At 54.4% G+C, this 27,817-nt stretch overlaps 1 protein-coding gene and 1 long non-coding RNA gene across 3 annotated transcripts in view; one reads left to right on the top strand and one right to left on the bottom strand.

Moving 5' to 3' along the window:
* Positions 1 to 11,904, bottom strand: part of LOC136309011 (uncharacterized) — a 206,857-nt gene extending 194,953 nt beyond the window's left edge. Inside the window, exon 1 of the long non-coding RNA XR_010726212.1 lies at positions 11,796 to 11,904. This is a non-coding gene — a long non-coding RNA (uncharacterized lncRNA). The remainder of the gene's footprint in view (positions 1 to 11,795) is intronic.
* Positions 1,261 to 27,817, top strand: BPIFB1 (BPI fold containing family B member 1). Of its 2 annotated transcripts, none has more exons than XM_066237002.1 (16): positions 1,261 to 1,381; positions 10,388 to 10,543; positions 11,821 to 11,962; positions 12,575 to 12,682; positions 14,039 to 14,185; positions 14,878 to 14,959; positions 16,389 to 16,452; positions 18,044 to 18,129; positions 19,125 to 19,304; positions 20,195 to 20,248; positions 20,698 to 20,856; positions 22,115 to 22,182; positions 23,046 to 23,091; positions 23,936 to 23,999; positions 24,588 to 24,664; positions 27,660 to 27,817. In XM_066237002.1, the coding sequence occupies exons 2-16, from the start codon at positions 10,429 to 10,431 to the stop codon at positions 27,690 to 27,692; spliced, it is 1,425 nt and encodes a 474-aa protein (XP_066093099.1). In that variant the 5' UTR covers positions 1,261 to 1,381; positions 10,388 to 10,428; the 3' UTR covers positions 27,693 to 27,817. The 2 variants fall into 2 exon arrangements, with proteins under 2 accessions (XP_066093099.1, XP_066093097.1); XM_066237000.1 differs by lacking the exon at positions 1,261 to 1,381 and adding an exon at positions 7,915 to 8,063.

The raw sequence follows: 27,817 nt of genomic DNA, 5'->3' as shown, positions 1-27,817 counted from the left end.
GGTAGATGGACCGTGTTACCTGTAAAACTGCCTGTGCTCTGTTTGAAAACTTTCATAAGAAAGGGTTAGGGAGGCCTGACCAGGTGGTGGCGCAGTGGATAGAGCATCGGACTGGGATGCGGAAGGACCCAGGTTCGAGACCCCGAGGTCGCCAGCTTGAGCGCGGGCTCATCTGGCTTGAGCAAAAAGCTCACCAGCTTGGACCCAAGGTCGCTGGCTCCAGCAGGGGGTTACTCGGTCTGCTGAAGGCCCACGGTCAAGGCACATGTGAGAAAGCAATCAATGAACAACTAAGAAGTCGCAACGCGCAATGAGAAACTGATGATTGATGCTTCTCATCTCTCTCTGTTCCTGTCTATCTCTGCCTCTGTTAAAAAAAAAAAAAAAAAAAAAAAAAGAAAGGGTTAGGGAGCCTGACCAGGCGGTGGTGCAGTGGATAGAGGGTCAGACTGGGACGCGGAGGACCCAGGTTCAAAAACCCTGAGGTCGCCGGCTTGAGCGTGGGGTCACTGGCTTGTGCGTGGGGTCGCTTGCTTGAGCGTGGGATTGTAGACATGACGCAATGGTCGCTGCCTTGAGCCCAAAAGTCTCTGGCTTGAAGCTCAAGGTCGCTGATTTGAGCAAGGGGTCACTCGGTCTGCTGTAGCCCCCCCCCCCAGTAAAGGTACATATGAGAAAGCAATCAATGAACAACTAAGATGCCACAACAAAGAACTGATGTTTCTCATCTCTCTCCCTTCCTGTCTGTGTGTCCCTATCTGTCCCTCTCTCTGTCTCTCTCTGTCCCTGTCAGATAGTTAGTAAGTTTGCAAAACGAAAAGCAAGAAAAAATTATTTAAATATTTTCACATTTGTCATTTTAATTTCAAGTAAAATTCTATGATTTTTTTGTTCAAATTTCTGATTGTTACTCCTATTATACATATACTATCATTAATTATAATTATACTTTTACATATGTTCAACTATTAGTTCAAAACTTTGTGATTATTATTATGCTATTATTAATTATATTATACATATATTATATTCAAAATTTATTGGAAATAAAACATTAATAGTACATAATAATTTTTATTTATTTTAAAATACGGTTAACATGTATTTTTATTGTCCCTCTTTATTTTAAGAGGCCCAATATTTTCTTCTGACCTTAATCTGCCTCTGGTGACTAAGCAAGTAAATGTTAGCTCAGGAACCTAATGCCATGTGGGTGACTTTGAGGGAGGTGCCCGCTGGGTCCCCGGCCTCCCCTCCCAGCCCCAGGGAAGTCCATATAAGCAAAGAGCAAGACATTTGCAGTCCAGGGAGGTCGCACGTCCAGAAAAAGTGCAAAGAGGTTCGAGGACGCACTTGGCTCGGGGCCTGCACTGCCCATCAGGTAAGAGCTGGAAATGGGTTCGCGCATGCGCACAGAAAGAGCCCCAAGCATTTCCCGACGCATGACAGGTAGCTTGGTGCAGTTTCCCAGAAACAAGGCTGCCTCCTCCCACGGTGGGCAGCAGTGATTGGCCTTCCTGCTCTTCCTCAATCCATCCCATAGGAGAGGCTCGGCCGGATGCCAGGGCACCTAGAACACCTGGCCCAGCACAAGCACTGGCTGAGGAGGCTCAACAATGCATTTCTGTTTGTTTTCACTGTGACTCAAGGAAAAGTATTTCACCTCCCTGAAGGGGACTCATCCAAAAACAGTGCCCACCTCCAGGCATCAGCGTGGGGTTAGCTGGCTTAATGCAAGCAAAGGGCATGGAAATGCTCATTAGGCTGAATCATAGACATATATTATTGTCACCAGGGTCACGTTGTCACCTCTTGTTTTAGGGGAAGCGATGTTGTTTTTTTCACTTTGGTAGGCTTATAGAATCTTTGGTTAGAAGTAGGAAATCAAGTGTATTTAAGTTTTCAAACGTAATTCCTTTTACCAAAATATATGTTGAGTAAGCAGTCTATCCAGGGTTAGTAGATACTGCAGAATGTGGAGGCAGATGTGGCCGGCAGGGGGAAGGTGGCACTCAGATGGCAGGGGTTTGAGAGACGGTGGCTGAAAAATTAAGAGCACAAGTTTCAGAGTGGGAAGGACCAGAGTTCCAATCCTGGCCTCTTGTCCCTGTGGCCGTGTGAGCTCCATCCTTATCTGTAAAATGGAGGGACTGGTGGTGAACTTGTGAGCTGGAGGCTCAGTCGGGCAGGTAGGGAGCCCTCAGGACAGGGAGGGCCATTCCTGTTCTACACGCAGGCGGCCCCTCCCTTAATACCTAACTAACCCGCCACACTGTCTCCCCAAAGTCAAGCGTGTGAAATGTGAAAATCAAACAAGAAGAGACTTCCACAGAGGATGTGTGAGTGTGCGTGTGTGTGTGTGTGTGTGCGTGTGCGTGTATGTGTGTCAGGCGCTGGGGGAGGCACCCAGCGGAAGCTAAAGCTGCGTGCAGTCCTCACGCTACCCTGATGCTGCCACAACAGCCTCCCATATATGTTCTTTCTCTTTGTTCTCTGTCCCCACAACTGCGACCACTGGGCTCTCTGTGTTTCTACATTTCTCTGTCCGTTTCCGGCTCTCTCTCTGGCTCCCTCTCTGGCTCCCAGGAGGATGTGAGTCCCAGGAGGGTATGGGGTGGTTCGTTTGCTCACTACTCTGTCCAAGGCACCCAGAGCTAGGTCCACACACAGTGTGGAACACAATCAGCTGACTGACCAACTGAACTGCCGGCTGAGGCGTCTGTCTGTCTGTCCCCACAGTCCTGAGTTACTAGAGAGAATGGGGGAACGCACATCACTCCGCCTGGTTTCCCTTCGCTCAGGCACTTACGAAGGCCCAGCCGACCTCCACCAGGTCACATGCTGCTCGAGTGGATGAGAATCACGGCGCTTAGCCCTCTGCCTGCATTGACCCCGATCATGACCCAACCCAGTAGTCTGGCTTGGCAGTAAAGCTTATCTTTGTTTGCATTAAAGCTTACCTATTCCTATCCCACAAAAGAGGGATTACACCTGGTGAGTCTCCAGGTCCGATTTCTGTCTTTCTTTCCCAGTGGTTCCGGGACGAGCGTGACTGGGCTTTTGTTGCGCCTGTCACCCCTGTCATCGCAGTGCTCCCCCGGAATCCTGAGCCTGCGGGTGGGCGCTGGGAAAGCAATGAGGCTCTCAGTTCCTTTGTCCTCGCCCAGCTTTTATTTACTCGTTTCCAAGCTATTTCATGGGGTTGTTTGCTGATCAAAAAACTCATTCAGCGCAAGAATTTTTTTTTCATCTTTTCCAAATGAGAGGAGGGAAAATAGAGACAGACTCCTGCATACACTCCAACCAGGATCCTCCCAGAAACCCCCTTCTGGGGCCAATGCTCCGCCCATCTGGGGCCATGCTTACAACCAAACTATTTTTAGTGCCTAAGATAAAGGCTCCACAGAGCCATTCTCAGAGCCTGGGGCTGATGTGCTTGAACCAATCAAGCCATGGCTGTGGGAGGAGAAGAGAAAGAGAGAAGGGGAAGGAGTGGAAAAGCAGGTGGTCGCTTCCTCTATGTGCCTTGACCAGGAATTGAACCTGGCACATCCACACGCCGGGCCAATGCTTTACCACTCAGCCAACCAGTCAGGGCATAAGAATTTTTTTTTTTACTTTTGAAAATGCAAAACAATGGTAAGGGTCACCTGTAATGACACCACCAGGAAATAAGCATCATTACCATTTTGATGCATTTCCTTCCAGTATTTTTTCTAGATTTAAAAAAAATTAATAAAAAATAGAAGAAACTACTTCTTTCTTTTTTTCTTTTTTTTTTTTTTCCTGCTAAGAATCTTTAATACATTTCTCTATATATTTTGGGGACAGCTTCCTGATGGCCCACAATTTATTTAATAAATTCCCTGTTGCTAGACATTTAAGCTGGTCCCACTTTAGGGTTATTATATATACATAATGCTCCAATGAGCAACCTAACAGTTCGTTTTTCCCACACCACTGGGTAGTTATTCCCTCACACAGAATCTACGGGCCCTGGGTCAATGGGTATGAGCCTTTCTAAGAACAAATCTGTCTCCAGAAACAGGCCGTGCCTCCCTGCATATTTACTGAGCTCCCTCTGCTATAAGCCAAGGTTTTCCAAGTCAGCCTGACCCACCGCATCAAGCAGCCCAACATCCTTATCTAACAGTTGGGGAGACTGAGGCCCAGAGATCAGAAGACTTGTCCGAAGGCACTAGCAAACTCCATGTTGTCCAGAGATCTCCTCGCCTCTCCGTTATCTCTTGGCTATTTTGCAAAGGAATGCAAAGTCTTCAACAAGGAGGCAGGAGGCAGCGTCTCTACTGCTCACGGCAGACATTGCTAATCAATTGTCGCACCCTCCTCTGCTGAGTCCAGACCCCTGAGGAACTTCTCCGAAAGCTGGCACCAGACCACAGGAAGTGAAGTGTTTCTGCCATTCTGCTGGCATCTTGGGTGGCATCTTTAAATTATGGACTCGAGGCCACTCAGATGAGTCCCTCAAGGTGGCTTCCTTCTTGAGTTTCGAGTCAGTGACCGTGTGCGAGGCCTCCTGGTTCCCGCCTGTCCAGCCCTGCCGTGTCCTCAGAAACCGTTTCCGGTTTTCTACAGGACCACAGACCCCTCAGAAGAGGATGCCCCTCGTCCCCGCTGGAGGGGACCGGGTGGGCTGGGACAGAGGCGCAGAGTGCGGGCTCCAGACTCAGCCAGAACTGGGTCCAAATCCTGGCTCCACATGTTCTGGCTGTGGGACCTTGGGCCAGTCACTTCCCTTCTCCAGGAACCTTCCTTATCTAGAAAATGGGGTGACACCTCCCTTTTCTCCAACCTGGACCTCAGTAGAGGTGGATGAGGATGGTCTTTTCTACTCTGCCACTTTGCTGTGTCCCAGTGTCCCCCGTCAGGGGAACATCAGGCTCTCCTCCCCACATGGCTGCGGCTCCAACGGGCCAGCTTGATAGACGAACAGGGGAGGGAAGGCTCTCTCTCTCTTTCCCTCTCTTTCTCTCTGTCTCTCTCTGTCTCCCTCTCTCTCTCTCTCTCTCTCTCTCTCTCTCTCTCTCTCACACACACACACACACACACACACACACACACACCTTTTTCCTCTATCTCTGGCAGGAGGGAGAGGAAAGATGGATGGGCGAGAGAGGTTTCCCCTGACTGATAGATGGCTCCCTACTCTCTGGGGAGATGAGAACCGTGTGGAGCTGAGTCTCATGGGCACCTTCATTGGAGGTGTTTTCTAACCTCCCTACCAGGCCTCTCAGGCTGTGACCTCAGATAAGGACAGAGCTTCTCAAACGGGCCACCCTGCGTGCCACCACCAGCCCGCGGCTCTCTGGCACCCTCTCCTCACCTGCCCAGGGGTGATGATATTGAGAAGGTCTTAAACCGGCCTCAGACCAGATCTCTCCTGCAGGGTCTACACCCGGCCCTTGGAGAAACACACACATAGCTCTGACCCCATCCAGAGGGTGCGAAGGTCTATCATGTCCCACTCACAGAAGCCACTCTCCCCACCACGCCATCAGCTCATCAGCCTGTTCATCTCAGGCAAGGATGAGAATACAGTATGTTCCATGTCCCAATGCCAGGGACCTTCCAGCCCCTAAATGGTCCCTGTAGAGCCCCTTCCCTCTTGCAAGCATTGGGGCAAACACCCCTGCTCTCCTCGCTGGGAGAGAGGGAGGAAGAACCACAGCTGTCTCCTTTGCCCTCTTGATCCTTCTATCACCTCGATCTGGGTCAGTACCTCTACATGAGGGACCCAAGAGCTATGCAGCCAGTTCTTGGCCACCTGCTCCTACTGTGGTCTGGCCCCATTCTTGGTATATAGCATCCATGGAGTTGTGGTGCCTCAGATGAGACTGGGTTTTCAGATTTGAGTAAGGCTAGTGAGGACAATCGTCAGCGGGCAGTGAGAAAGAAATCTACTTCAGAGTGGCCAGGAAAAGCCTTTCCAAGGAAGGAACACTGAAGCAGAGACTTGGTGAATGGAGCCAGCCAGGGGAAGGGCTGGGAGAGGAGCACTCCTGGGGAAAAGGCTCAGCATGTGCAAGGACCCTGAGGTAGGAATGAGAAGAGAGACGGGCAAAGCAATGAGAGATGAGGGCTGAGGGGTGGACAGCAGCCAACTACACGGGGCCTCGCAGAGCTTGGATTTTCATGCAAGAGCTGCAGAGGCCTTTGGGGAGTTTTAATAAGCAGGGGAGTGACAAGATCTGAGTAATTTTTTTTTTTATTCAGGCTGTTGGGTGGAAATTCAATTTTGGTGAGTGGGACTAAGGGTGGAAAGAGAGACTAGAGGAGACTAGGCTGAGTAAGTGAATGAGTAATAGATGGGTTAATAGATATAGATGGATTAATGAATGGATTGATGGATGGATGAATGGATGGATGATGGATGAATAGAAGGAGGGAGGGAGGGTTAGGGAGGAAGGGAAGGATAGATGATGGATGGATGATGAATGGGGAATAAATGGATGGATGGAAAGATGAATGATGGATGAATGGGTAAATGGATGAATGGATGGATGGAGGAATGGATGGATGGATGGATGGAGGGATGATGGAGGGATGAATGGATGGATGGATCGATCGATCGATGCATAGATGCATGCATGGATGATGGATGGATGGATGCATGCTTCGATGCATGTATGGATGGATGGATGCATGGATGCATGGATGCGTGGATGGATGGATCGATGGATGAATGGATGAGTGGATGGATGGATGGATGATGGATGATGGATGATGGATGGATGGATGATGGATGGATGGATGGATGGATGGATGATAGATGGATGGATGGATGGATGAGTGGATGGATGATGGATGGATGGATGGATGGATGATGAATGGATGGATGGATGATGAATGGATGGATGGATGGATGGATGGATGGATGGATGATGAATAGATGGATGGATGGATGGATGGATAAAATGGACATCTCTCAAGGAAGAGGGGCATCCAAGCCCTAGGAGAAGAAGTAGTTAGTACTTCGAGACTCCCAGGGGGTAAAGGACACCAGATTGAGATGGAGAAGAGGTCAGGCTACTTTATGCAGGTCCTGCCTTCTGAATTGGGCCTTGACAGTCAGTGATATTATTTCAACAGTAATAATAGCATTTACCATTCACTGAGTTCTCCGACAATCCAAGCAACCCACACTGTGTTATGTGACCCTCAACCAGTCCCGTGTTACAGCTGAGGCGACAGAGGCTCAGAGAGAAGCCATCTTCCCACAGCTGCACAGCTGACCGACCCAGGAGCAGAAATCGAACCGTGTCTGTCAGACTCCTGAGGCCTCCCAGGCTCCGCTGCCCACACAGGGAAAGCCAGGGTTGTCCGGGGGTGGACAAGGCATTCCAGGGAGAGGACACAGCACAAGAGAAGGCCTGGGAGCCAGAAAGGGTGAGGCCGGGACAAAGGCCTTCCGCCATCGGAGGGGACCAGAGCGGTGCAGAGGCCTGGCCGCCGCGCCCTGTGGCTCCGAGCGTGCTAGGCCTACAGAGGTGCAGTCATGCTTGCCGCCCCCAGCGAGCGTGTGGGGCCTGGAGGCAGGAAGCAGGAGCTGACGCGGTCCCAGGCCCTGGCACGGGGCTCAGGTCTCCTACAGAGAGGCATTGTCCACGGGCAGCGGGCATGGCCAGCTGGGAAGCCCAGGAGGGGGCTTTGTCTCTCTGGAGATGTGCCCAAGGGGCATGAGGGGTCCCTCCCAGGAGGCCTCACCTTTAGGATTTTGAGGCCGCTGGTGTATTTGCAAACACAACCCCAACGTGCATGGTCCAGTTGCCTGCCAGGGGCCCCAGAACCCCGCCCCTCCCCCCATGACAGCCCAAGACCTCCTTTCTCCAAAGCTCAGGAAGCCGGAGTCCCGAGGCGGCCTCCTGGCAAGGATGTGGTTCCACAGAAGCCACAAATATTTTCTTTGGAGACCTTGGCCCAGCCTGAAGCCTCGGCCCCAATGCAAAGGGTAGCTGCCTAGGCCAGGACACGCAGGATATAAGGCTGGACTTCCAGCCCAGCTGCCCAGGTGAGGAGGAGGTCGAGGACTCCGGCGTGTCCAGGTAAAGTATAGGGAAGGGGCTGAAAGCCTAGGGCACCAGGGGGCTTCGGAGCCGGAGACACCTGCTGAGGCCCGGTCCGAAGCAGGAGGAAGACGTGGCCCTGAGACAAAGCCCCTCAGTGGACGAGGAGCCTCTGAGGGGGCAGAGAGGTGCCCAGCCCTCCCCCACCCGGAAGACCAGAGAGGGGCGCTGTGGAGTAAGAACAGCCAAGTCTGCCCCTGGCTTCCTCCCGATGACACAAACCCGCTCTGCCTGCACCATGTGCTCCGTGCCCGGCCCTGTGCTGCGGTGATGCGCGGGACGAGAAGCTTCAGACAGTCCTGGCCCTCAGGGAACCCCTGCTACGGGCCAGCGCAGTACGTGCTGATCTCAAGGAAAGCCCAGGGACACGGTGCTGAAGGAGAGTCAGGGATGGTGACAGGTCATTTGAGAAGCTGAGCGGAGGTTGGTGGGACAAAGGAGGAGAGAGAGGCATCCCATGCGAAGGGAACAGCACACGCAAAAGCCAGGTGGCGAGATACAGTGTGTGTGCGGGGGTGCGTATGGCGCTGGGATCTGGGCAGGGCCTGTGGCCCACGGGGACAGGTGCTGCCATCCTCACGGCTCCCCGAGTGTCTCTGATCAGAGCACGGAGTGTCGTGGAAACACAATGGAGGGAAAACAAGGCTAAGACACTCGAAAGGAAAGGATTACAGAGCGCGGATGGGGGTCGTCCTGGGCCAAAGGGCAGCGTGCAGGGCACCGACTCTGCTTTCCGGCTTCGACCCTGAGGTGAGGCTTCCTGACCTCGGTATTAGCAATGACAATTGCCATAATCCCAATAACAGCTATAACATCCATTGAGCTCTTGTAGCATGCTGGGCCACAAACGGACTGTTATATTTAATCCTCCCAACAGCCCTGTGATATCGGTATTATTCTTATCTCTTGTTTTAGAGATAAGAAAACTGAGGCTCAGAGAGGGTAGGTCCCTTGCCCAGGATCACACAGAAAGTGATAGAGGCAATCGTCCAGCTCAGGTCTGTCTAACTGTGAGGCCCGTGCTATTGCTCCTCCCCCCCTCAGGCCTCCTGGCACACAGGGATGGGGGTGGGGGGGGGTCCTGTAACTTCACAGGGGTCCCCATGGCCCAGACCTTTTCAGTTTAGCAGGCTCAAATTCCCCATTACCCCAGAGCTCCCAGAGGTCATTCATTCACTCAGCAGCCGTCTGTTTGTTACACACCCTCGGTGTGCCAGGCGCTATGCTGGGTGCTGGGGACACAATGGGGAGCAGGTGGAACCAGCGCTCCCTCCCAGAGCTCATGGCCTGGTCAGGGAGGCCGACACTGAGTCATCATTGCCAGTGTCTCTAAGAGCCCACGCTATTCCAGTTCACAGAAGACACGCGTCACCCAGTGCCACGTTTGTCTTTGGCAACAAGAAACCGACCTGCTGAGCCAAGACAGGGCTCGGGGCTCTGGGTCAGCATCTTCCCTCCCTCCAAGCAGGACAGTCCACAGGAGGCAGAAGCTTCCACGGGGCTGGGAGGCTGAACCAGAGGGCAAGTGGGGGAGCTCGGGGCTGGCTTCTGGGGTCTGGTGCTCCGTCCCGTGGGGGTGCCAGGACACCCCAGCGCCTCTCCCAGGAGATGTCGCAGGCCCCTCCCTTTGTCCCGGGCTCTTCCCTCCTCCCCCTGGCCCCAAGCCGCCACCTAGCCCTCCTCAGGCCCTTCAGACTGCAGAGTAAGCTTTCCTGCCACTTGGAGTCCTGCCTGAATTCTCGTGTCCGTCCTGCCTCCCGACTTTCTGTTCCTGGCACTCACCAGACCCAGAGCAATGTTTCTCCCTGCGTGGCCCAGGGTCTCTGGCTGTAGGAGAGAGAAAGCTTTCCAGAGGAAAGGGTCATGTGGGCAGAGTTTGAAAGGACAAGGAGGAGTTCGACGGGTCGATAAGGAAGGGGAGAAGCGTTACCAGAGGAAGGAAGGATACAGGCGCGCTCACAGGAGAGCACAGGGCGCGTCCGGGGCCCTGTGGGCAGCTAGGACTCTTCAGAGCAGGAGGGGAACCAGCAGGAGGTGGCAGTGGCCGAGGTTGGGCCATCAGGGGTTTTGTTGTCTTTATGCCCATTTTCCAGAGAGGTTAAGTGGACTGTTCAGGCCTCATAACCAGCACCTGGCAGCAGAGGCAGGACACAGACCCAAACAGTCGGGCTGCAGAGCCCCCTCTCTCCATCACTTCATTCCACAGCCCCTCCTGGACTGCACGCCCCAAGTCACCTGCCAGGGGCAGAGACCCACCCCCGGGCTCCTTGCCTGGCTAACAGGGCCCCCTGCTCTCACCTCAGGTTCTGACGTCTGCCACCTGCTGCCCCTGACGCCCAGGAAGATGGCCGGCCCAAGGACCCTCGCCCTCCTCTGTGGCCTGCTGGCAGCCACCTTGGTCAGAGCCACCCTCAACCCTCCCGCCGTTCTCCGCCTCGGCCCAGAAGTCCTCAGAGAAAGTGAGTCTTTGGCGTTCAGGTGTCAGCACCATGAGGCAAGGGGGCCAGTGGAGCCCCCAAAGGAGGGAGGAAGAGTCCCATCACTGGGGTTGTGCTAGACACGGCTGGGCCCTCGGGCGTAGGAGAGATTCGAGTGGGTGGGTTAGAAGGGTTGAGAGTGTCTAGGATCCCCAGAGAACATGATCCCAAGAAGCCCTTCTTAAAGTGCACGATCCGAAACCCCACGGCTCCCAGGCTGCACAGCCCGAGTGAGACGGTGCCACTGCCTCTGCTGCTGTCCTTGCCTGAGGCCAGTGGGCAAAGCACCTCCCTGGAGTTAGCGTCAGTGTGTGACCAGTCCCCACAGCAGAGGCCCTCGGCTGGACCCCAGTCCCCACAGCAGAGACCCTCGGCTGGACCCCAGTCCCCACAGCAGAGGCCCTCGGCTGGACCCCAGTCCCCACAGCAGAGGCCCTCGGCTGGACCCCAGTCCCCACAGCAGAGGCCCTCGGCTGGACCCCAGTCCCCACAGCAGAGGCCCTCGGCTGGACCCCAGTCCCCACAGCAGAGGCCCTCGGCTGGACCCCAGTCCCCACAGCAGAGGCCCTCGGCTGGACCCCAGTCCCCACAGCAGAGGCCCTCGGCTGGACCCCAGTCCCCACAGCAGAGGCCCTCGGCTGGACCCCAGTCCCCACAGCAGAGACCCTCGGCTGGACCGGCGGCCTGGAAACCGGGCACCGCTCTGTCGCCCCCAGCTCCGTGGCCCTGGGGAACTGTCTGAGCCTCGGTTTCCTCCTCTGGAGACAAACGGGAGTGCCTGCCTCCACCGGCTGTTGGGAATATCCACTAGGACAGGGAGTGACAAGGACTTTATGAACTCTACGGTCGAGTTTCTCAACCCTGGCACTTCTGGCCTTGTGGGTGCCAGAGAACTGTTAGCAAAATTGTTTTTGGCAGCAAAACGGCCTCAAACAGGGCCATAGGAGCTCCCGGCCTCTTGGCTCCGGAGGCGTCCACCGCTGGCTGGTGGGAGGGACGCAGAGGCAGGCGACACTCAGGGCTGTGAGGGGTCCCCCTAGGCCCCAGCCTCCATCGTCATGTGAAGATGGCCCACCTGGGCCACCATCCCCAACGCCACCTCTACACGGCGGAAATGGTCAGGATGGAACCATCCATACCCCTGCCTTGTGTCCAGGTCCAAGTAGTCCTGAGTGATGCCCCCTCCCAGCCTGGAGCCCCCACTAAGCCATCCTTCTTATCCCTCCTGCTGGACCCTAATCCCTAGACTGTGTCCCCAGGACTGACACAGGAGCTGAAGGACCACGATGCTGTCAACATCTTAGAGCAGCTCCCTCTGCTCAGCGCCGTGCGGGACGAGCCAGCCGGGGGCATCCCCGTCCTGGGCAGCCTGGTGAACTCTGTCCTGAACCATATTGTCTGGTAGGTGGAGCAGGACCAAGCTGGCAGGCCCCTGCCCACACTTCTGCACGCTCGACTGGTCAGTCAGCAGCATCGGTCAGTGTTAACTCTGTGCCTGACCACAAACAAGAGAGCAAAGGAAGTCGTTCCTCAAAGGAGTTAACGACAATAAAAGAGCCTAGTAGGGTGACTCCAGGGGACGGTCACCTGGGTGAGAGGGTGAAGAATAAGGTGATGCTTCTTCGTCTCGGTGACAGGTGAGCCGTTGACTCCGTGCTCACCAGGAGACAGGAAGAAAATGGTACTCCAGGCAGAGGGACCAGCCGAGGCAAAGCACAGGGGGAAGAGGGTTTGTCAGAATGGCTGTTGCTCACACCCCACAGTGAGGACTGGGGGGGAGGGGTTCAGTGGGGCCAGGTCACAGAAGGTCTTACAAATCGGCCCAAGGAGCTGGGATTCATCTCCTAAGCCAGGGGGGTGGGGCACGGGAGTGTTGTGAGCAGGAGCAGGGGTCGGGGGAAGACACATGGCAATGTCATGCTGGGGAGGGTCAAGGCACAAGGCTTGGATCCAGCTACTGGAGGGGAACAAGTTTGTGGCGAACGCTCATCATCTCTGCTGCATCCCATCCAGGCTGAAGGTCACCTCAGCCAACATCCTCCAGCCGCAGGTGCTACCCTCTGCTGACGACCAGGAGCTGACAGTCAAGATCCCACTGGACATGGTGGCCGGATTCAACACGTGAGTGTCTCCTTGGTCTGACGCAGGAGGCCTGGCAGGTTCATCCACTCTCACCTCCTTTTCCTCTATGCAGGTTTCTGGAAAAGAGTTCTTAGCAGAGGGAAGAGCAAGTGCAAAGGCCCTGAGGCAAGAGTACACTTGCTTTGTTCAGAGAATGGCAAAGAGAGGAGGGAGAGAGGAGAATTGTGGGAAGTAAAGCCAGCAGGCAACCAAGGCCAAGTCGTATAGGGCCTTGTGGAGCAAGGTGAGGACCGGGCGGTTACCGGGTGAGATGGAAGCTGTGAAGGGTTTTACACAGAGTTTAGCATTTGTAAAGAATCCCACTGGCCGCTGTATATGGAGGCAAGAGTGGAGCCATCCAGAAACCACTGAAATAACTCGGAGGGAGACAGTGCTGGCTTGGACCAGAGTCTGGGGCAGGAAGGTGGTGAGAAGTGGTCAGATTCTGGGTATGGCCCTGGCCGGTTGGCTCAGCGGTAGAGCGTCGGCCTAGCGTGCGGAGGACCCGGGTTCGATTCCCGGCCAGGGCACACAGGAGAAGCGCCCATTTGCTTCTCCACCCCTCCGCCGCGCTTTCCTCTCTGTCTCTCTCTTCCCCTCCCGCAGCCAAGGCTCCATTGGAGCAAAAATGGCCCGGGCGCTGGGGATGGCTCTGTGGCCTCTGCCTCAGGCGCTAGAGTGGCTCTGGTCGCAACATGGCGACGCCCAGGATGGGCAGAACATCGCCCCCCGGTGGGCAGAGCGTCACCCCCTGGTGGGCATGCCGGGTGGATCCCGGTCGGGCGCATGCGGGAGTCTGTCAGACTGTCTCTCCCTGTTTCCAGCTTCAGAAAAATGAAAAAAAAAAAAAAAAAAAAAAAGATTCTGGGTATGTTTTGGCAGCAGATAGAGACAGCAGGATCTCCCAATGACTGGATATGGAGGAAGAGAGGGAGAGAGGCTGAGGGTTCGAGGCTGAGGGTTCGAGGCTGACGTCACAGCTTTCGCCTAGGCCACTGGCAGGATGGAGTGGCCCACCACCAGGACAGAGAAGGGTGAGAGGGCAGGCTTGGGAAGGCCTCACAGTTCAATTTAGCACATATTAAATTTGAGATGCCTGTCAGACACCTGAATAAGGAGTTGGGTACAAATTCAGAAGCTGTTGGCATATACGGAGGATCTAAACCAGGAAAGGAATCAAACCACGGAGCCTGAGACATGCTGGGGTAAAAGAAAAAAAAGAGGGAAATGATGAGAACCTAGCCAAGAAGCCTGAGAAGGGAGGTTAGAGAGCCAGAAGCCGAGAGGGACAGCGGGTTTGCTCTGGCCGCCTGGAGCTGGAATGGCGCTCACCACGCTGGGCACACCCACTCCCAGGCCGCTGGTCAAGACCATCGTGGAGATGCACATGGAGACAGAGGCCCAAGCCACCATCCGGATGAAGACCAGCAGAACAGGACAGAGCCTCGCCCTCAGCAGCTGCTCCAACAGCCACGGGAGCCTGCGCATCAGCCTGCTGCAGAAGTGAGTGCGGCCACCTCCCGCCGAGTCCCGCGATCTTGCCCCATTGCACAGATGGAGAACGACTGAGGCCCAGAGAAAGAGGGGGGCCAACCTTCCAGGGAATCTGTGGTGTCAGAGAGAGTTCAAGGCATCAAGGGTGGCGGCCATCATGGTGGGATTCCAGGCCTCACGCCAGGCGGTGGAGCAAACTTGTAAAGGCAGAGAGGGGCCGCCTTCCTGGGGCCCCTCAAACCACCCCAGGCAGGTCAGGGTGGAGCCAGGGGCAAAAGGACGTTCTGGGGTCCGGTAGAAGTATCTCCGCGTTGATGATCTGGGAGGCGCTGCGCACTCACGCCGCCTCCTCCGCCCACCTCCAGGCTTAGCTCAGCCACAGCTGTAGGCACTCAGCAGGGGCCCAAACCGGGGTGCTTCCCCCCACATCCCCTCAGCAGGAGAGTGGGGAAGAATGCCACCTGCCAGCATCCCAGTGTCCAGCACCGATTTCTGGGACAGCCCCCAGCCCCCATCCCTGAGAACTCTCTGCCCCCGGCTGCACCTGCCTTAGCGTCTACTCCCAGCCCTGTCCCCACAGGCCCTGTAACCTTGGGTGAGCTCCTTTCTTCCCTGGACTCAGTCTCTCCTTCTGTAAAAACGAGGGAGGGGTTATCATCTCTGACCTTGCCTATTCTCTCTCCCTTCCTCCTCTCCCGAAGGCTCTCTTTCATGGTCAACCCCTTAGCCAACAAAGTCATGAGCCTCCTGATGCCAGCCCTGCCCAAACTGGTGAAAAGCCAGGTGAGTGGAATCAGGGCGGCACTGGCCCCGGGAGGTCTTTAGGTAATTGCTCCCCCTGTGGGTCTGTGCTGGAACTGCAAGCTGGTGCTAAGGGACCTGTACTCTTAGATGGAAAACTCTGGGTCTGGATCATTTATTTCTTCAGCAACAGATAATTGAGGTCAAGATCATGAAACTCCCACAAGTCAGCTGGGAGACCTTGAACAGTGATGTGCTGATACATTGTTAACAACTGACTCTGGGAGCATTTGAGGGGAGCGAGCCCAGAAGGCCAACTTCAAGCTGCTCATGGGATGTCAGCACACAGAGCCGGGCAGGAATGTGCAGCAGCACGCCGCCGTGTGGTACCCCCACCACGCAAACACAACAGACGTCAGCAACCTCGAGAGCAAGGGAACATAGCAAACTACCACAAGACCATTAGGAAGTAGTGAGCTTTGAATTCGCATGAACATTGCTTTTAATCAGTTGTAAGTTTATATACTTTAATTCTTAATAATGTCCGCGTTTGGCAGTGGCTCGGAAATTCCTGAGAATTTAACGATTTGCCTTCACAAAGCAGTACAAGCTGGCTCTAGTTACACTAGTTTCTCACGCCGGTCTGTGGTCTTCAGGGGTCTGTTCAACTACCAGGTCCTGTTGGACTTATTTTTCTGAGTCCGCAAACATTTCTGAGTTGGTCTCATTTTCTATGTCCCTTATACGCCACAGGTGAGTTAAAACTCTCTATGTTGATTCATCACTTTGACCATTGAGTTCCGCTATAAATTCCAAGATACGGTCACAACAGTGGACTTCCTGGGATACAAGAAAAAACCTTGTCATAGAACTAACATTTTATTCACAATAGAACTTTCTTTGAAATGAAAAGATGCTGTAATAACTAAACAACCTTAGGGGGAAATGCCCATAATCCTCTTACCTTCACTTGGAAGCTATTTTCCCTTCTGCACACTGCCTCCAGTGTCCGCCCACACGCACCCACGGGTGTACACGGCTGCACTTGGTGTCGACACTATTTCATATTGTTTAAGTGGCATATCCTTTTATGCCATTGTACAATATTCATAATTGGCTGAATGAATAGGTGAATGAAGGAATGACTTCCCCTTCTCCCTCTCATGAAAAGCACGGGCTCCTGGGGACAAGATGAGGAGTCTGATGAGGAGGGCACCTGGCAGGCCAGGCGCACCCTGGGCACAGGAAAGGGACAAACCATTAGCAAAGGCTCCCAGGTTCACCGAGGGCTGTGGAGGGCTCTGAGCAGCAAGGCCGGCCTGGGGAAGTGGATGTACCACTGAGTCCTCAACCACGTGGACAGAAACCTGGCCGGCCACGCACACAGCGGTGGGGCTCAGTCCACGTGGGCCGGGCATGGGTCACTGCGGGCCCCCTTGCTGACGGAGCTCCTGCATTTGCGCTGTTACAGCTGTGTCCCGTGATCGAGCAGGCCTTTGAGGACATGCACACAGACCTCCTGCGTCTGGTGAGGGGTAAGTACACTACTCTTCCCTGCCACTTTCTTTTACTGCTGAGCCGGCCTCCAGCCCCTGGCTCTGCCCAGGGGGCGCCTCCCTGAGCAGCAGATGGGCAGAACATCAGTTGATCTCTGCCTGGGATCAGCAGACAGTGACTTCACCAGTGCCTGCTATTGGGCAAGTTTCCACATGAGCCAGCAGATGCCCCAGATAAGCGCAAGTTCAAATCCCAGCTCTGCCGTTGATTTGTTGCGTGACTATGGGAAGCCAACTCCATCTCCTTATCCTCACCTTCCTCATCTGTAAAATGGGGGTTATATGTCCCTACCTCCCAGGATTGGTAATGAGGATGAAAAGTTCCAGGCACATGACAGGTGCTCTGTTTGCAAACATATGCTGAAGGGAGGGATAAAAGAATGCAACCCCTGTCGGCTTAGAGCAGCAGGAGAATGCTGCTCCCTCCCTGAGAGCAGCTGAAATGGAAGGTCATAGGCTTCTGGCCCCACCTCAAGTTTCTGCTGAGCTCAGACACCTCAGAGTGGGGACTGGCAGGCAGGAAAAAATGCTACCGTCTGTCGTTTTGAGTTCTAAAGCGGCTCATTCAAGGGGGGCAGCAGAGAAGACAGGGAAGAAGAGAATGGAATCGGTGGCACTGAGCCCCCCCCCCCTTCCCTAGAGCAATACTGGGCTGGGTGTTTTATATACACTGTCTGGCTGACTCCTCCCACAACACCATGAAGTAGCGATCACCACCACACTTCACAGAGCAAGTTAGTGACACGGGGAAGGCTTTCAACCCAATTATTCACGTTCCTAGTGTGCTGTAATTCAGATTCAAGCCAACGTTACCAAGTACCTGTTCTGTATGATCTGTGAGGCTGGTCTTCTTATATCACATCCTCACTTTAAAGCGAGGAAACTGAGGCTGAGGCTTCTGTAGCAAGAAAGGAAGTCCCTCTGCCCCTCTGCTCCGCAGGGTCAGGGAAGGACTTGGGAGTGGGGAGAGATGGGGGAGGCCACAGGGAATGTAACTGGTCCTGGCGCCTATTCGCCACCCGGCCTTGCGCCTCCTCCTCCCCGCGGCTCTCCCCGTTCTCCGCCCAACAGTGAGGGTAGCTGAGACGCTACCGCCCCCTCGTGGCCAAGTAGGGAATCCCAAGGCGAACACGTGTAATCCAGTGGACAGATCCAGTCTGCGTAGGGACAGGTCAGTCTGGTGGGGAGGTGGAGAGTTTTAAGCAAGAGGTGAGTTTTGTCCAAAGCAGGATGCTGGCATAGGACCACTGGGTTCACAATATGGACAAGTCACTTCACTTTTCTGAGCCTCCCGTTTTCCCTTCTGCAAAATGGGCATAATAATAGGACCGACCTTCTCAGGTTATTGTGAGGATTAAGTGAGCTAGCACATGTAAAGGTTTAGGGCCGTTTAGCACTCAATATTGAATATGTCCGTCATTATCATTTTCATCATTGTCACTAACATCATTATGACTCCTGTTCCTCTCTACTTAACCTGCCCCATGCAGCTCCAGCCAAAAGCAGCCCCCAGACCACCCCACCAATACCGCCCTTCCCCTCACACAACTTGCTTCTTGTCCCTGAGCAGAGCCCGTTGCCCTCGGCTATGACCACCTGGAGTTTGACCTTCTGTCTTCTGCCATCAAGGGGAATGCCATCCAGCTCAGCCTGGCGGTGAGTGTCACGGGAACTTGAGAGGAAGGTAGGAACAACACTGCCCTTCTCTGACCACCCACGGTCAGACCCCACGGGTCTGTTTCAGGGGAGAAAACATTGGTTACAGTTAGGACACCCGGCGGATTTAGAAAAATCTCCACAGGCAGAACAAGACCCGTGTAAACCATTCTGATGGAGAAAAAAATAGCAGATAGAGTCTAAGGGCCAAACACAGAACATCAACCCTGGCGTTTTGTCCTCCCGTCCTCAGCTCCCCCGGGGCCGGGCCAGAGTGTTTGCACTGGGGCTCTTGACCTTCCTCTTGGGCAAGCTCCTGCCAATCCCCAAATATCTGGTGACCTTGAAACAAGAGTCCAGGGTCAAAACACATCATTGAGAATCACACAGGCCTAAGTCTCCCTCGGGTCCCACCAGTCCCCGGCTGTGACTTTGGGCAAGTTTCTTCACCCCTCTACGCCTCAGTTTCCTCATCTGTGAAATGTAGATAAACCATCATCACCATAGAGAGAATGAAAAGAGACTGGCGGCTGGCAGGCAGGGAGACCCCAGTGAACAGAGCTGCGTACACCGGGGCTGGACTCCCAAAAGGACCAGGCCAACCTGGACGGCTTGAGTCCCAGACCGGTTTCCCTGGGTCCCTTGGAAAACGTCAGCATCAAACATGTCCATCGATTTTGTTGCAGTTTTTTTCATTTTTCCCCTTCATCCAAAGGGTCTGTGAGGTATCTGAAAAGTTGAAACCTAAATGCCAATTAAGACATTTAAGGTTTAAAAAAACAAATCAGAGATTCTCCGAGGGCTGCAGATGGAGTAGATGTTGCTAGGCACCCGGGGGAACTCGTCACCTGCAGCAAGGCACTGGGTTTCAGGCTTCCTGGCAGCAAGTGCAACGAAGGGAAACAGGCAGAGTGGTGTCATTTCCCTCTAGGTCGATATTGGATATGCTGTGGAGTTAAAATTCTGAGCCAGCTCTTTGCTCTGTGTCTCCTTAGGCCCATTTGCTGGACTCACGCGGAGACGTGACCAAGTCGTTCAGTACGTCTGCGGTGTCCCTGACGTTGCCCTCCCCGGACAGCGCCCCCTTCAGCCTCACCGTAAGACAGGACGTGGTGAATGCTGCCATCGCTGCTCTGCTCCCTCCGGAAGAACTCATGGTCCTGTTGGACTATGTGGTAAGCCTCAGCAGGGGACAGAGGATGAAGCCACCTCTCCTGTATCGTGGCAATTTCCTGGATCAAAGGGGGTGCTAGGATCCCTAAGCCTCTGGGCTGGAATCCCGTCAGGCCCAGTTTAAACCCCTCTAGTAGTGGAGAGCACTCTCCCTCCCCTAACAGTCTCTGCCTCTAACATATAGCTCAAAAGCTGAAACTTTCTCTGCAACATCCAGCCCCGGTCCTAGTTCTGCTCTCTGGAACCTGATACACCTGCTTCTTCTGCCAAACAACAGTCCTGTCGTGCCAAAGGGCATCTTAGACACTGTGCCGCTACAGCCCACTATGGGGTCCATAACAGACATTACTAATCGAGCAGAGCTCTTTCCCATTGAGCCTAGATGCCAACATAGCACAGCAGGCATCCAGCACTAGTCACCCAGGGTGTGCCACCTCCTCCAAGGCGACTGATGGGGAAACTGAGGCCACGGGGGGAAAGGTTGGCTCAAAGTTGTGGGAGGGTGTCAGAACTTAGTGGATCGGCAATAGATAAGCAAGCTCTCTCAAGGATTAGAACGCAGAGTAAGGGGCTGAGGTGGTGAGAAGAGGAGTGGTCACCGGCAGCCCCATTCAGGACTATCGGAAGAATTGGCTCACTTCTCTGTGCCCTCTGGGAGCAGTGAGTTGCCCACACACCCACAACCACCCACAGTAAAAGTCCAGGCCAGTGGGGACCAGAAGCCCCACAGCAGCTGACACAGGGCTATTTCCACGTGGGACAAACATGTGGCCTGGCCCACCAGGCCCACTCAACTTCCCCGGGGTCCTGGGGATCCCTGCAGTGGGGGTGCGGGAGGTGTGTCTCCTGTCCCTCCTCTAGCTGACCTGCTCTGGCTCCGTCTCGTCCTCAGCTTCCTGAGCTGGCCCGCCGGGTGAAGTCCAGCATCAGGGTGATCAACGAAAAGGTTGGTCCGATGCCATCTGCAGCTTGATGGGTGTTTGCTGGGGTCTGTCCACGGGCCCCTGGGGAATAGAGTTACATGTGGGACCACCCTCCTTCCTTCCAGCACGGGTGACTTTTACAGACGGGGGTCCCTGTCCTCACGAAGAGTTCAGACTAATAGAACAGGTTGGCCTGAATGAAGTAATTACACAGATAGTATTTCGGTTACAGAGGACATATTCTGGGGGTTATAAGAGCGTGACTGGGTAAACTCCGGTCAGGGGGAGAAGCGAAGCCGAAGGCTGTGGGATGGAGAGAGCGACAGTCCATTGCAGGGTCCGAAAGGACCGTGTGGCCGGAGCTGAGAGAGGGAACAGGGAGTCCGGGATGCTGGGCACGGCACGGCCACACGGGACCTGCGGGCCGTGTGAGGCGCTCGGGAGGCCACCTGCCGGTCCGATTTTCCTGCAGGCTGCAGACCAGATGAAGCACACACAGATTATAAAGATCCTGACCCAGGAGACCCCGGAGCTGCTGCTGGACCAGGGCAATGCCAAGGTGGTCCAAATGATCGTCCTGGAGGTGTTCGCCACCAACGAAGTCCGCCGCCCCTTCTTCACCCTGGGCATCGTGAGTGCACTCGCCCGCGACATTGGCGGAAATGGGGGGGGGGACCGCCACTGTTCCTGTTCACCCTTCTTGCACTGCTGGACATTTCCACCACTCTTGTCACCCAGCTGGATTGGCGTATAGGGAGCTCTAAATTCAAGAAGCAGGAGCTTTGGGGCCCAACTCTGACCCTGTGGCTTTATTAGTCGGTCAGTTACTGGCCACCAACGGTCCCCAGGGGTAGGAGGGACAGCACCTCCCAGCAAGGCAGCTCTGTGCAAGTCAGAGCGTGTCTCCAGAGCAGGGGGAGCCGTGGGACTGTTAGCCGCAGCCCTCAGCGACGGGGGATGGATGCCCTGCCCATGCAGGGGGTCTGAGTGGGGCCCCAGCCGCACCCACTGCAGAGGCAGAGAGCAGAGAGAGGGTGGGTGGGTGCTGGAATCACACTTAACCAAGGAGTCCGGGCAGTAACTCAGTGTTGGTAGGAGGCCAATGTTGACACTCTGCTTACAGCAGTTGCTGTGCGGGTTGTCCACACACCGTCTCAGGGGCGCCACTCCCAAGGACTACGGGAGGCACAATGCCCTAGCTTCCTATGTCGAAGAATATCCTGATGCTTGACCAGTAGGGGGAATGGACTGCCCGGTGACCTGGCCCCAACGTGGCCAGTGGCAGGCACGTTCCCAAAAGACCACCGAGCCCAGGCCGGCAGGACAAGTTCGTGCTCTGGGTGCAGCTCCCCCGGAGCGGGAGCCTGGCCCGCTGCCCTCGGGCTCACGGCAACCCACGGGTCCAGCTCATGTATGCCTCTGAGACCTGTGCTTGCTTCTGACCCATCTGATGATAACGGCAGTGAACGTTACCGGGGGTTACTGAGCTTGTCTGCCCCTCAGATTCCTCTCCTCCACAATGGGGTAGAGAGGCAGGAGCCGCTTCATAGGGTTGGGAGGGTCAAAGGAGACAATCCCATAAACTTCTTAAACCTCCCAGCCGCACAGTGAGGGCCCCGTGCGCACTGGCTGCTGCCGTCCTCCATCGTAGTCACATTCCCCACAGCGGTCCCGTGTGGTCATCTGCTCAGTGGGCAGTGGGTCCAGGCACCATCCCGTTTCACAGAGGAGGAAAGCGAGACCCAGAGAGGTCAACCCCTTTCCCAAGTTCACAGGACCAGTGGCTGAGAGGCAGGTGTCAGCCTGACTCCATGGCCTCCTTGCAGAACCCTGCCCCCTACGCCGGATGCCCCCTCTAAAGGAAATGGGCCCTGGGCTTCTCGTTGCAGGAAGCCAGCTCAGAAGCTCAGTTTTATACCAAAGGGGACCAACTCATGCTCAACATAAATGAAATAAGGTAAACACGTAGATCACTGTGAAGAGTCTGGTGCTGAAAATGGTCCCACCTGGTGACCACAGGGGTTCTTTACACCCCCGCCCCCCGCCGTGTTTCCAGTCTCTGGGTGTGAGCGCCCAGCGCAGGCTGCTGGACTGTCCCACTGACAGGGGCTGAGGGTGAGACAGAGAAGGAAAGGGTCCTGGCCACAGGAACGGCCCACCCAGCATCCTCCCCTTGGCCTTGGGCGGCCCATGCTGGACGCGTCCACCACTGAGGCCGTGGCAGTCACGCCCCGAAGCCGAGCCCCAGGGGCCCAGCCCAGAAGCACAGGGCCCCAGTGGCCTTCGGGGCCCCTCCTGTCCTCCCCCATCCCCCCCACCCCCCTCCTGCTGCCCCAGAAGGAATTCCGGGGCTACCGACTGGAGCCTCCTGGGACAGATCAAGCCCATGGATGTGTTTTGATCAGCTTACATAAGGTTAGGGGTTTTTTCATCTAAAGGAGTTGCCAACATATAAGAAACTGAATTCCTGGCTGCTGTGGGCCGGCGTTCCCACAGGGCAGCAAACTGGTGAGCTGGGAATCAGACACCCATTTTAGAAGGAGACCAAGCTCCCCAGCCCAACATGGTCCTCACTCCTGAGGATGGTTTTTCTGTTCTCTGGGCAGCTGTTTGTTTTCTGCCTCCCCCAACCCCCACCCAATTACAATGGAAGCTCCAGGAAGCAAGAATTCAATCAAATTCACTGCTATATCCCCAGAGACTACACTATGCCTGATACATAGTAGGTGCTCAATAAACAGTTGTTGAAAGAATGAATGAATGAATGAATGAATGAATGGGACTCGGAGGAACCATTCTCATGGGCATCTTCTGTTGCAGCTCTAATCGGATCCACCTGATGAACTCAGACATTGGCCTGTTCAATGTGAGTATTGACAGATTGTCCCTGGGGACACAGAATAGCCCAGGATGGTCCATTTCAAAAGGAGACACTGTGCAGAATGTGCTTTCGACAAGGTCCCCATAGCGGGCTGGCCAGCCTCCACATTATCAGCCACGAAGTCAAACCTCCTGGTTGGGGTGTTTACTGAGCACCTACTGTATGCTGAACACAGCTGAGAACACACACAGATACACTCGCTTTCCTTCTGTGAAGTTTTGGCCCAAAACTAGAAAACCGAACTATTCTACTCGCAATCACATAAACTCATCTCGGTGACCCTGCTGCCCCTTCCCTCCGGTCCTCAGTTTCCCCATCTGAGTCAGACTTAATCAGAGATCTGCAATCAGCTGAATCCTGTCTTCTGACCTGGTGGGGGGTTTGGTCAGGGGTTTGTTTGTTTGCTTGCTTGTTTGTTTTTGCTTTGTTCTGGTCCTTATATTTTTGTTTTATGTTTTAATTTTTTTTTTGACTAATATTTTTAAATGGGGAGGTTCCCACATGAAAATCAGGACTTCCGGCTTCCCTTGAGTAGTCAAAACATCAGGAAGCGCAGGGCTGAATTTCCTCAAGGCACATTCCACTGCGCCCTTGAGAGTCAGGGTTGGTGTGGGGGCATCGCTCCGATGAGTCCCAATCCCCACACCTACCAGACACCAGGCCCAGCTGGGTCTGTGTCACCCCCAGCAGCCTTTGCAGTTTTGACAGGCAAGGGACTTGGGATTCCAGCATCCCACCAGCTGTCCTCCCCCCTGGGGGGCCCATTCCAGGGATGGCTGGGAGGACTGGGCAGTCTCAGACAGGGTAACGATGCCCCTCTCTCTCACAGCCGGAACTTCTGAAAGACATCGCCACCGAGATCCTCGTCTCCGTCCTGCTGCCGAACGAGAACGGTGTGTACCTGCGCTGTCCGCCGCCCCACTTCCCCGGGCTTTGGGGGGGGGGGCGTTCCTTGCCCGGGGCTCCATCTAGGGCCCCTTCCATTCATTCCCCACCCCCAGTTCCCATCCCACCTCTCCAGGAAGCCTTCCCAGTTACCCAGCTGGAAACACTTCCTTTACTGGGCATGCAACGATGAACCAGGCAATGCCCCAGCTCGCAGGGATGGCAACAGCAGACAGGCGTGGGGGTGGCGGAGATTGGTACCCTACGCCAACCCTGCTGTTTTCATGCCCTTATTTTATTAGAATGAGGAATCTCGATCCCCACACTTGTGCTGTGGATGAGGGGAGCCCCCAACGGTTCCTAAGCAGGAGTGGGGGGGGGGATCCTTTGGAGCAGCCAGAAGCCGGTGCCTGGGGCAGAGGTTAAGATGAGGCTGTGTGGTCGCTGGGCAGGAGAAGCAATGAGCAGAGGCAAAAAAGACAGTCTGACCTGGGCAATACCAGGTCCTGGGTCCCCCTCAGGGGACTGTGCGCCTGCCTGCCGCTGCCCAGCCCCACCCCGGACCCTCCGGTCTCTGACCATGTGTGTAATTTCAGGCAAGTTAAGATCGGGGATCCCACTGTCGATGGTGAAAGGCTTGGGGTTCCCGGCAGCTTCCTGGTCTCTGACCAAGGTGAGTGGGGTGAACGTCCTGCCCCGGGAAAGCCGCAGTCACCGGGAGAGCCCTGGGCTGGGAGGTGCGGCCTGTGCTCCAATCCTGGCCCATCTGGTCACTCACGGGGGACCTTGGGCAAGTCCGTTCTCTCAGGGCCTCACTTCCTCATCTGTGCATGGAGGAGTACAACCGCCCTTGCCTGGGGTCGGTACACCTGCCCGTCATTCATTCATTCATTCATTCATTCATTCATTCAATAAGGCCTGGCACAGTACATGCTCAAGAAATGCTTACTGAGCACATGACTGGTTGGCAGCTGCCTGGGAGAGAAGCTGTAGTAGCATCCCCCCCACCCCCAGATATTATCATTAATACTACTTAACGGCACATCTTCATTTGGTGCCAGGCACTGGGTATAGGCAGCTTCTTGCTCTGTTTTCACAATCACCCAGTGAGGTACATCCTGTTGTAATCCCCATTTTACAGATGGGGAAACTGAGACTCAGAGGCGGCAAGTCTGTTGCCAAGGTCACACACCCGGTAGGCGGCAGAGTCGAGGTTTACAGGCAGCACCTCCCCTGATAACCCCCTGCTCTGGGCCCCAATCTGTGCATGAGCCAATGACAGTGAGGTGGTCCCACCTCAATCAGCTGGCCTGCAGGCATTTACTAAGCACCTACTGTGTGCCAGGCACTGATCACAGCTGCGAACAAGACAGACAGAAACCCCTGCCTTCTTGGGGTTCCCAGCCCACCCTAGAGGGAGAGGCCATGCAAGCAGACTCATTAACAGTTAAGAAAATCCACAGGTAACTCTCCGCCCTTCCGTGGCCAGGGTGCCCAACCAATGGCCAGGCAGGCACTTTGGACCAAACCTGTAACTCTGAAGAGTCCTGATTTGCCCGAAGTTGTGGATTGGTACCACTGAATGCCTGAGCCATTTAGTACCAAAGAGCTCCCCAGAGGAAAGGAAGTCGCATAAGTGCCCCCCCACTAGAGTCAAATTTGGAGGAAAGGGAGGAGGCTTTGCCAGCTAGCTTCAAAGGCAGGTTGGCATCTGACTTATCATCAGCTGTCCACCTCAAAAACTGGGTGAACCTTTCAGCAGATTTGATGGAGAATAATGGGAACAGAACTGTGGATGGTACCAAAAGAGGCTGAGAGTCTAGACTCAGGGACCCGAGGGCCGGTTCAGACCCCAGCCCTGCCTCTCTCTAGCCACGGGACCTCAGGCAGGTCCTCGGACCTCTTACCCATATAACTCAGCAGACATCTGAATACACCGGCCATGCAGGAATGGACTACATTACAATGATCCAATTAAAATATAAGCAGCTTACTTACCTAAGACACATACTTGCACCTGATTCATGTTGGAGAGACAATTGGTGTTCATACAAATGTATGGCTGGAGCTTGCTTTATTTCACAGATCTTTCATTAGGGGGCATTTAGCAACTGTCTTCTCTCTCTCTTTCTCTCTCTCTCTCTCTCTCTCTCTCTCTTTTAATTAAATGAGAGGCAGGGAGGCAGACAGACTACCGCATGCACCCAACTGGGATCCACCCAGCAAGCCCACTAAGGGGCAATGCTCTGGGGCATTGCTCCATTGCTCAGCAACCAAGCTATTTTAGTGCCTGAGGCAGAGGCCATGGAGCCATTCTCAGCGCCCGGACCAACTTTACTCGAACCATTAGAGCCATGGCTGCAGGAGGGGAAGAGAGAGAGAGAGAGAGAGAGAAAGAGAAGCAAGAGGGGGAGGGGTGGAGAAGTAGATGGTCGCTTCTCCTGTGTCCCCTGACCGGGAATCGAACCCAGAACTTCCACATGCCAGGCTGACACTCTACCACTGAGCCAATCAGCCAGGGTGTCCTCTCTCTCTTTTTTTTTTTTTTTTTTTTTGTATTTCTCTGAAGCTGGAAACGGGGAGAAACAGTCAGACAGACTCCCGCATGCGCCCGACCGGGATCCACCCGGCACGCCCACCAGGGGGCGACACTCTGCCCACCAGGGGGCGATGCTCTGCCCCTCTGGGGTGTCGCTCTGTTGCTACCAGAACCACTCCAGTGCCTGGGGCAGAGGCCAAGGAGCCATCCCCAGCGCCAGGGCCATCTTTACTCCAATGGAGCCTCGGCTGCGGGAGGGGAAGAGAGAGACAGAGAGGAAGGAGGGTGGGGGGGTGGAGAAGCAAATGGGCGCTTCTCCTGTGTGCCCTGGCTGGGAATCGAACCCGGGACTTCTGCACACCAGGCCAACGCTCTACCACTGAGCCAACCGGCCAGGGCCCTCTCTCTTTTTTTAATCAACTTGCATCACATAATTCATCATTTACAGTTTGGGTTGAAAAAGTATCATTTCATTCTTTGAAACTGTTTTCATATACCCTGCTTTTTGCTCTATTCATTTGTTTTGGACTAAGCAGCAATTTATTTCCTTTTTACAGCTTTAGAATATAATATGTTTTAAAATCTAGTCAAGCAAATGTGTAAACAGCTAGTTAGGAGATGAAGCAAGTATGGTTTTCAAAAGTTAATAGTAGCACCTAGGTGATGCATATAGTACTCACTATAAAACTTCCAACTTTACTGTATGTTTGAAAATGATCATAATAAAATGTTGGGGGAGATCTAATAGATTCAGTTCTTCAATATCACACTTAGTTAAAAAAGAATTTTTTTAAGCCAGAGCCTTGTTAAAAATGTAGCTGCCTAAGGCTCAATGGACACAACCAGAGATTTGCATTTGATGGAACTTTGGGGGATCAGCTGGGGCTGGGGGCAACGATCCTATACCAGCTCCCACTCTGCACACAGACACTGACCTGCATCCTAGACCCCCTCGTGGCGTCACTGTTCACACACAGACCCTATTCCTCTGATCCTTGCCAGAATTCTGTATGAGTGAGTTTGGGGTCCTTACCCTCAATGCCAGGGGTCACCTTAAGGAGGACAAACCAGCATAAATCACAAGGCAGGAGGTAAAAAAGCCCACTTAACTTTTCTCCTCCAATTCCAGGACGCCCTTGTGGTCACGCCGGCCTCCTTGTAGAACGCCGGGCCCCTCTCCGCTCGTCCAGTGAAGACTCGGACAGTGGCCATCCAGGGCCAGCTGGCTCCCAGTGGGAACAAGCTCTGCTGGTGTTCCTCTCTGCAATAAATAATAGTTGTCTATGA

This window comes from Saccopteryx bilineata, chromosome 6 (assembly GCF_036850765.1).
Source record: "Saccopteryx bilineata isolate mSacBil1 chromosome 6, mSacBil1_pri_phased_curated, whole genome shotgun sequence".
In the NCBI taxonomy this organism is placed as follows: Eukaryota; Metazoa; Chordata; class Mammalia; order Chiroptera; family Emballonuridae; genus Saccopteryx; species Saccopteryx bilineata.
Note: the sequence above shows the minus strand (reverse complement) of the source record. Positions and strands in the feature narration are given on the sequence as shown.